At 41.0% G+C, this 10053-nt stretch overlaps 1 protein-coding gene across 1 annotated transcript in view; it reads left to right on the forward strand.

Moving 5' to 3' along the window:
- The window catches only part of LOC148891661 (neuropilin-1a-like), a 46886-nt gene extending 37296 nt beyond the window's left edge, over positions 1–9590 (forward strand). The window contains exons 15-18 of the mRNA XM_089007563.1: positions 214–530; positions 2764–2860; positions 2936–2980; positions 4446–9590. Of these exons, the coding sequence (XP_088863689.1) occupies positions 214–530; positions 2764–2860; positions 2936–2980; positions 4446–4729 (743 nt within the window). The 3' untranslated portion in view covers positions 4730–9590. The remainder of the gene's footprint in view (positions 1–213; positions 531–2763; positions 2861–2935; positions 2981–4445) is intronic.
- Positions 9591–10053: the final 463 nt, after the last annotated feature.

Genomic DNA, 10053 nt, shown 5'->3' on the forward strand with positions numbered 1-10053 from the left:
CTCAAAAACAAGACTTCCTGAATGTTCAGCGCGAGTCTTAAAATGTAAAATTTAGCTATATATGGTGGAATCTTATTAAAATACGCCCAGTAGAAGTCATTTGAAGCCATTTTACAAATTATGGACACAACCTGTCCAGAGACGTCGATTGTCCTTTAAATCCACGATCTCTGACTGCCTCCTGAATCTGTTGTTCTCTACTGCCCCCTACAGGCCGCGCGGGTAACTTCATCCTGATGCATCTTACCGCCTCTCCCTTAAAAAGTACTGAAGAGGACAAAGAGGGCACGTTGAGAGTTGCCCGGCTTTCCAGTCTTCCCGTGACGGCGCCTCATGCCGACCTGTGCGTGTCATTCTGGTACCACATGTTGGGTCAGCACCCTGGTGTGCTCCACATCAGACAGCAAGAGGAAAAGCAACAGCCACAGGAAGAAAGGCTGGGGAACATCCTATGGACAGTTAGCGGCCATCAGGGGGCGCGATGGAGGGAGGGACGAGTCTTCCTATCCAGATCCAGTCAACCTTATCGAGTAAGTCTCAAGATCAATCAATGTATCTGTGTCTATCTATCTCAGCCTTGTGCTGCCTTCAATGAGAGTGAGAAATTGTGATTCCTTTTTTTCCCCCCGCACAGTAACATGGTGGTTTTGGCAATTGTCGAAATGAATCAATCCATCTGTCTAAAAGCTTGATATTTCCATCTGCCCGGTTAAGTACTTCTTTCATCGACAATTTAAAATAGCGGCTCTAGTCATAGCTAAAACAAATGAATGACTGTTTCAAAAGTCCTGTATTTCTAAATCCAAGTAGAGCCTTCAGGGATTAGCTTCTTTATACAACGGGGTGACTTTTCTAAATTTCTTCAAACAAACTGTTAAATCATCCTTTTTGATTTCTCGTCTCGGTTTCACCTTCACTGACATTCTGAAAACAACGGACACCTTTTCCTCAGGCAGAGAGAGGTGTGTCATTGTTTCCAATGTCTTTCGCATTTCCCCCTTCTGATTATGAAGACTGTTGACATCAATCTTTCATCAACGTTACATTGCTGAAAAATTTACCTTGGCATACGAACTATTTTCGGGATACACACGGAGCTGCCACAATGAGTGATGTGTCGTTCACGAACGAGCCCGTTCTCCGTCTTTTGTAATTCTAGCTTTTCTAAATCAATAGTTATCTTGATTATCGCGGAGTTTAGTATCTGTTCACCAACAATGACCGTCTTTCCTCACCAAACAACTGCAAGGTTGTTGCAAATGTTTTGAAGTTAGGTGTTGTGGAACAGTCAATAATCAAAGTTGTCTTAATCCAACCAGTCATTAGTTGTTCAGTTAATGCTCTCGATTGACTAAAACCCTAGTGTTGCATTACTGTGATAGTCTTAAATTAAAGCTCTCCATGCACAACTACCCCGTGATTTTTCTAAAAGTCTCATATTAGTTCTAATACTGAAATATTCACTTGAATGATTCTTCTGTGTATCCAATTCAGGTGTTACCTTCATGGACTGTCTGAAATGTTAATTTTTTCCCACGTAACTGGCAAACGGACCCCTTGGCTTATGAACTTTTGGGTTTACGAACGTTACATTGATGAAAAATTTACCTTGGCATACGAACTATTTTCGGGATACACACGGAGCCGCCACAATGAGTGATGTGTCGTTCACGAACGAGCCCGTTCTCCGAACAAGAAAATGGTGGCCAATGTTTTTGTCCTCTATTCCCTGCCCCCAGTCTTCGGTTAAAGCCACGTGATTGGTCAAGAACGCAGCAGTGGGGGATCGGGTTACAGACAGAGAGAGACTGAGGCCGTTCTCCAAAAAACAAAATGGCGTATTCGGTTAAAGCGACGTGATTGGTCAAGAACGGGGGGGGAGGCTAAACATTAAAGAGACAGGCAGAGAGAGAGAGCGTGAGAGAAAACATACACACACGAAAGGGAGATGACAGAGTTTTAAACCAAAAAACAAAAGTGAAAAATAAAAGACAAAACATAAAAAAAGGTTAGAAAATGGATAGAAAACAGTGAAATTTAGACTTGTTTGAACTTTGATAATTCAAAAGCAGAGTGTAGACTGGAAGGTTAAAATATCCCATCAATCAGGCTGCACAAATAACCCGCACAAGTCATCTGTACACTTGATGCAAAACGCTATCAACCCAGCTAAACAGATCACAATTGATGAAGAACTAGATACAATTATCACAGAGAAAGCACCTACAAGGGATCATTCTTCAAGATGGTGAAAGAAGCCCATGTTCCTCATCAAGTGTTTAATGCTGAGGAAACCGGACACTCCATTCCATGAAGCCATTAACGACCATCACAAAGGTAAATAAAATGACTTTATTGTATAGTACAGTTTATTGCTTTAATCATAATACTATCGCACATTTATTATACATAAAATAAGGTATATTTTGTGTAGTTTTAAGGCTTAGAAAATTAGAAAGAAGACAATTATGTTTTATGGGGACCATGGAACGGATTATTCTCATTTTAATGGTTTCCTAAGGGAAATTCATTTTTGGGATACACACTTTTCGCCTGACACACTGTCTGGGAACCAATTAAATTCGTAAGCCAAGGTCCCACTGTATACATCTTGGTGATGCCTTCACTTACTTTCTGAAATGACAGCTTTTCCCAACCACTACCTCATTGTTGCAAGTCATCATTTAATGTTTGTAAATTTAGTGCTGCCCTCAGGGACGATCCCAAATTCCGTTTTAACATTTTGAAATCAAATATTTCCAGGTGGTGGTAGAGGGGGTAGCGGACAGATTCAGCACAGGCCACATAGCCGTGGACGACATCCGCATTTTAGATGCACTCAACGCCGACCGCTGCAAAGGTTTGAAAAGCCAACTTCCATTTTCAACACATTTCTTTTGTCTGCTTCCTAACGGCTTGCGTTCCTCCTTTTTAGATCCAGAGGTTCCTCCATCTCCACCCACGCAGATCATCATCCTACGTACGTTAATACCATTTAGGTTAATTCCGCATTTATACAAGAGGTAGTGGCTTCATTTACTCAACTGCAGATGGGGAAGGCATTTATGATCATTAGCTTTACCAATTTGTAAGATGTAGTAACACTCTGCACTTGAATTAAACTGAGATGTTTATTTTTTTTCATCATGCTCCTCGGTTAGGTGCTGCTGTATTGCTCATTAACAATAATGGCTGAGTAAATGAGCCATATGCTGCTTCATCCTGATTTCATGATCACTGGAAGTAACATTCCCGGATGCATTTACAAGACAGTCAGCGACTCTCCTAAGTAAAAGCGGTATATGGTCTTCTTAGTGTTGACATAAAAAAAAGGCGGCAGTTTTCCACAATGTCTTGCAATGCTTTTATCTTAAAGGACAACCGACACCATTTTTTTTTTGTTTCCTAACTGACATCAGAAAAAGGTTTTCTAGCATCTAAAATACCCAAAACACGCAGGCTGATATCTTAAGTCAAATGCAAAACACCAATAAAAATGAGTTGAAGTGTTCCAAAACGACTTCAAAATGACCTCAGAAAGTTTCAGTTTCAGAAGGCCCCGCCCCCTTGTTCGTGACGTCACGCCAGGACGTCTCGCCTTGCATCGAGAATCAAAACAATGGCTTCAGATTCGGAGAAGATGCTTTCTTGTTACTCATCCAGTTATGAATATGATTCAAATAGTTCTGAAGAGGAAAGCATTAATGTTTGCAATCGATTAAAGAAGTCCTTCCGTATCATTTTGAGCCGTCTGGACTCCAATGTAGCGCCCATAAAATGTACAAGATGGCGCCCAAGCTCCGTTGGAAATGGGATGATTTGTCTGCTGGGAATTTGTGGAAACTAGTATCAAATAGTAGTCTTGGTGCAACACACAACAATTTCGCCATCGCGTCATTTATGTGTTTTCCTTCTAATTTCGCCATCAACACGGATCAACACGAAGTTTTCAGACCAAACAAAGTGACGATACCTACCGTGACGTCACGTACGGACTCGTCACCAACTCAAAAACAAGACTTCCTGAATATTCAGTGCGAGTCTTAAAACGTAATATATAGCTATATGCGGTGGAATCTTTGTAAAACACGCTCAGTAGAAGTCATTTGAAGTTGTGTTTTTTTTTTACAAATTATGGACACAACTTGTTGGGAGGCGTCGGTTGTCCTTTAAGTGTTGCCTTCAGGGGCTTTCTTGACAATACTAGCTAATGAATCAATGTGTCATTAAATTTCGACTTCAATTGTCAGTGCAGGAGTTTAGTGTTACCTTCAGGGAAAAGAAAACTAAAACTAACTCTGAAAAAGTTAAAAAAATGTTTAGAAGTCAGATGTTACCTTCAGGGACTCTCTAAAACTGTAGATTTCCTTGAGCAAATCCTAGTCAGGACTGTATTTCCTTATGACCTAATTGTGACGTCATCTTTTTTTTTTTTTTTTTTTAAGCGATTGACTCGCTCTCACGAGGGATTGATGAGGTGGGAGGCGTGGGCGCGGCGGACAACATGCTGAAGACGCTGGACCCGATCCTGATCACAATCATCGCCATGTCGGCCCTGGGCGTTTTTGTGGGCGCCGTTTGCAGCGTGGTGCTCTACTGCGCCTGCTCGCACGCCCCGATGGCCGACAGGAACTTGTCGGCCCTGGAGAATTACAACTTTGAGCTGGTGGACGGCGTCAAGCTGAAGAAGGACAAAATCAACCCGCACACTAACTACTCGGAGGCGTGAAGGGTGAGGCCCGGCGGCCGAGTCGGTGAGCGGGGGAGGGAAGGGGGCCGCCGTTGGACTTCAGGGTGGGCTTTTTTTTCTTCTCAGGAGCGGCAGTGCAACAGACTGACCTGAAGGGGACACTGTGTACAAATTAAATGTACAGCCAAAAAAAAAAAGATGATCTATTTGTTTGAGGTTGGGGGAGATGATGTTGTTTATTTGAGGTGTTTTTAAATGTTGATTATTATTTTCTCATGCTGGTGATGAGACCAAGTCACAAGTAAGCTTGTACGTGTGTGTTCTAACAGTGCCTTTTTCCACTCTCCAATTTTATCAGAATCAGAATCAGAATACCTTTATTCGTCCCGCAATGGGGAAATTTGATTTAGAAAGATTTTGTTTGCCTTTTTTTAGTCCCCCTTCCGCAACCACCACGTGTGTCACATCCACAGCTCGTAAAACACACAAACATCCTCGAAAATGTCTCAACGTTCGGGCAAAATGTGAAGACGCTGTCTGAGCTTTCACTTGAAGTTTAATTCAATACAATACATGTTGATTTATAAAGCCCTTAACAGGGATAACTATCATCTAACTCATTCACTGCCAGACAATGTGCAAAAATGAACACTCCAGTGCCAGGGTTTTTGTCATTGTCACTTGGATTCCAGGACCCACAGAATATAGATTTTTAGGACTACGTAAACATTCAATACAGTGTTAGAAAACTTAAACTCTCTTCTTTCATCATAAAACAAAGAGTTAATTACCAAATTATATGGGTCTGGAGTAATATACAAATAATACATTTAATTTGTAAGCGCCTTTCAAAACTCTCAAGGACACTTTACAGTCACTGGATTTTTTTTGTGCTAGTGAGCAGCGGTAGCCATTCGCGCCAGCGTTCACTCTACCCGGAAGTAACACATCAGCAAAGTTATGAAAGGAAGAGGAAAGGAAACAAAAAAAACTAGATAACAAATTATATGAGCTTTAAATGAAGGCAGCTGTCCAAAATACAATGCAATATATGCATATTGGTTGATATTGCACTTTAACATGCTGGCCTCTTGTGGAAAAGAAAAAAAAAATTGCCAGAGGCCATGACCAGCGCTTTATTGGCACCCAAGCATTGAAAAAACATTTCAGGAATGGTGCTCTGTCATATTTTCAATTCCAGAATGAATTAGTGAACGGCAGTGAATGAGTTCAAGACAAATGTCCCGGCCCGTAGGCCAAACGTCAAGACAAAAATGTGAATACTGCGTTCCATTGTTGAATTGAAACATGACTACGAAGTCTCCGCTTTCAATTGAAACTGCAACAAGACAGTGTCTCACCATTCGCTTAAAACGTTTCAGACGGGTGTCTTCGCCCTAACTGAGACAATGTCTCCACATTCAGTCAAAATGTGAAGACGTCCTCTCTGGAGTCGGTTCTAAGCTCAACCTGCATTCGGTCAATTGTCTCAGCATTTGACTGAAGGTTAACTCATTCACTGCCAGACAATGTGCAAAAATGTGACCACTCCAGTGCCAGGGTTTTTGTCGTAAGAAACCTAGGACTCCCTTCTTTCAACAGAAAAATAGTTAATTCCTTATATTTACATATAAGGCATATGCTGCCCCCTCGTGGGAGGGAAAAAACATTGCCAGAGGTCTGACCAGCCCTTTATCGGCACCCACCCAAAACGCAAATAAATTTGGGAATGGCAGTGAATGAGTTCAAGACAACGCATCAGTATGTTCAGATGAAGACAATCTCTCGGGGTGTAGTTGAGGAAAATGTCTTTGCATTCAATTGAAACATGACAATATTTTGGGATGCCGTTGAACCGCGAAGAGAATATCTTAGCATTCAGACAAAATGCTCCATCTTCGGGTTGACGCGATTCCGGTGTCGGCGTATTCAATTGAAACACGATCAACGTCTCGGGAATTGCAGTCAAAACGTGACAGCAATGTCACATTTGCTTCGAAATGTGAACACAGTCTCTCCGCAGTCAACCAAAGTATGAAGACAATGCTTCAGTAATTCTTTTGGAAACCGAAGGGACAGCTTCTCAGCATTCGGTTGAAACTTGATTTACGGCGTATTGGCTCGAAACGGGAGCAAGGGAGATGCCTCGGGAAGGGAAGGCGGATGTGGAAAAGAGGCTGGGAAATAATGTGAAGGTTTTCTGGCTTGTGGTCAAAGTCTCATTTTGTGTCGTTGTGTGCGTGCGTGTGAGAGTGTTTGTTGTTCAAACATATTGTACATAGTTTTAATATATTTCTATGAAAATGCTTTTTTTTTTCAACACGGGACAGTGCAGCAGTATCCTTTCTTCATCTCTTTTCCTTCCTGATCCGCGCCAAATGTACCCACCCGTGTGTGTGTGCGTGCACGCGCTTTCGCGTAAACGTTCCTTACAGGGTAACACTGGACCGCCGACAAGGAGGAGCCAAACAAGACCTCAAGTGTTTCCTTCGTTTTTTTTAAAATACGGGCCGATCGTGACGACTGCTCTTCTCGTTGTATGGGTGACAGTACAAAATGGCTGCAGCATCCTCACGGGTGTGCAAGTAAACAGACACACACATACACACTCACATACACACGGTTAAAGGACAACTGACACCTCGGACAAGTTGTGTCCATAATTTGTAAAATCACTTCAAATGACTTCTACTGAGCGTATTTTACAAAGATTCCACCGCATATAGCTATATTTTACCTTTTAAGACTCACACTGAATATTCAGGAAGTCTTGTTTTTGAGTTGGTGACGATTCCTGACGTGACGTCACGTCAGGAACGCCCCTGAACGGGAAAGTGACACACAATGCATTTTGGGTACTTTGGTCTGAAAACTTCGTGTTGATGGTGAAATTAGAAGGAAAACATAAATAATGTGTTGCACCAAGACTACTATTTGATACTAGTTGAAACAAATTCCCAGCAGACAAATCAGCCCATTTCCAAAGGAGCCTGGGCTCCATCTTGTGCATTTTCTGGGACGCTACATTGGAGTCCGGACAGCTCGACTTGATACGGAAGGACTTCTTTAATCAATTGCAAACATTTATGCTTTCCTTTTCAGAACTATTTGAATCATATTCCCAAATGGATGAGTGACAAGAAAGCATGTTTTCCGAATCTGAAGCCATTGTTTTAATTCTAGAGCAAGGCAAGACGTCCTGGTGTGACGTCACGAACAAGGGGGCGGGGCCTTCTGAAACTCACCATCTCTGGGGTCATTTTGAAGTAATTTTGGGACACTTTAAGTCATTTTTATTGGTGTTTTGCATTTCACTAAAAATATCAGCCTGCGTGTTTTGGGTATTTTAGATGCGATAAAACGTTTTTCTGATGTCAGTTAGGAAACAAAAAAAATGATGTCGGTTGTTCTTTAAGAGGGCTCATTTTTTTCTTGTCCAACCGCTCAGAGTAACCTCCATGATGGAATTCAACCAAGTCTGTGCATGACCTCTCTCTCGGGTTTCAAAACAAATGCTTCTGTGTGAAAATGTGCGACCCGGGGTCAAAGTATTACGACCCTCATCCATTCCCAAGAAAAAAAGGGGGGAGGGTGCAAATTGTAAAAAGTTAACTGTAAATATAAATTTAAAATAATCAAACTACTCACCCAATGAAGACATTTTATTTGTGGTCCCTGTTGCTCAGTTTCATGCAAGTTATTTCATAGCCGTTTTTCTTCTCTCTACATGCGAGATGCATGACCGGCTGTTTGGGGAAAATAGATTTTTGCGCAAAGGATTCGTCTCATTGCCTTTTTTTCCACATTCGGGGATGGTCTGAATATTTCTTTTTCCTAACATAACAATCAATGCGAAGCATCCTAATTTAAAATCTTTAACGTGATTATTTATTTTCATCAGATATACCTTCCCGCGACGTTATTTCCATGAAGATTTGTACAAAAGGATGCACGGGTGTCATTCCTGTTTGTTCTGAAGTCATGCGGGAGGGGACTGCTCTTGAAAGTCACAAATTGTTCAGACTTTTGGAGGTTCCGCTGTGGGGAATAACACAAATGGACTTTGGCGATATGGTGAATGAGAGGATGCTGCAGCACTGGGTATGTTTAAATAAAACACCTTGCACTGAAATGGAAAATTAACACAAAACACGATTTTATGATGTAATATAACAAGATGGTGTTATACAGTATGTTGTTTTTTGATTAAAAAATGCTTTCACGTGAAGATGTAAATTTGTTCATGGAAAAACATCTGTCACCATGATTAAATGGCAAATTACTGTCAAATCAATTTCAAGTTTTTATCGTCACATTTTCCTTTGATTTTCTTCCAAACTTGCTTCTGTAATGTTGCTATTTTTCAATCCAGAAAAATATGAAACGTGGCAAAGCAGCAATTAAGCCTTAAAGCAGGGGTGTCAAAGTCATTTTTTTGCCGCCGGCCACATTGTAGTTCCGGTTTCCTCTCTGGGGCCGAATTTGGAGAAGCCATTAGAAGGTTTCATCCACTGCTCATATTACATATAGAGCACACCACAAATTCAGAAATGACTAGTTTTTAAATTTTAAGTAAAATAAATCATGACTGTTATTGTGGTTGACATGGGACAATTTTACATTTTGGTTGGGACTTTAGCTAGCATTATAAAATTTCACAAGTTAGATTTGCTTTCATGGCCGAACAAAATGGTGTGGTGGGCCGGATTTGGCCCCCGGGCCTCGACTTTGACACCTTTGCCTTTAATGGTGTTTAGTGATTTCAAGAGAGGGGGGATGGAAACAAACTACAGTAGTTTGTACTTTGTGGTAGATGTCCAGATTCAACTCGTCTGTGTTGTTGCAGATCATTTGGACTCTACACACAATTTGGATGAATAAATGTTTGCATTAATTGTCAGAGTATCAACTTTTTTTACATACCGTACTCCCAAAAGTATTGTGACACTTCCAGGAAGTAGTTTCAGTTTGTGTGTGTGTGTGTGTGTGTGTGTGTGTGTGTGTGTGTGTGTGTGTGTGTGTGTGTGTGTGTGTGTGTGTGTGTGTGTGTGTGTGTGTGTGTATACACTTTAGTTTACGAACTCAATTGGTTCTCAGAAAGTGTGTGTAAGGCGACATTTATTTCCCATAAGAAATCATTAAAAATTAGATTAATCTGTTCCCAGGTCCCCATAAAACACTTTTCTATGAAATAAGCCTTAAAACTACACAAAATATACCTTATTTGATGTATAATTAACGTGCTATTGTATTGTAATTAAAGAAGAAAAAAAACATACTATATAATAAAGTCGTTTTATTTTCCTTTGTGATGGTCGTTGATGTAGTTGCCTCTTGATGATATCCGAGTGAAGTTGCCGTGC

This window comes from Hippocampus bargibanti, linkage group LG11, assembly GCF_051943395.1.
Source record: "Hippocampus bargibanti isolate YZ-2025 linkage group LG11, ASM5194339v1, whole genome shotgun sequence".
Classification (NCBI taxonomy): Eukaryota; Metazoa; Chordata; class Actinopteri; order Syngnathiformes; family Syngnathidae; genus Hippocampus; species Hippocampus bargibanti.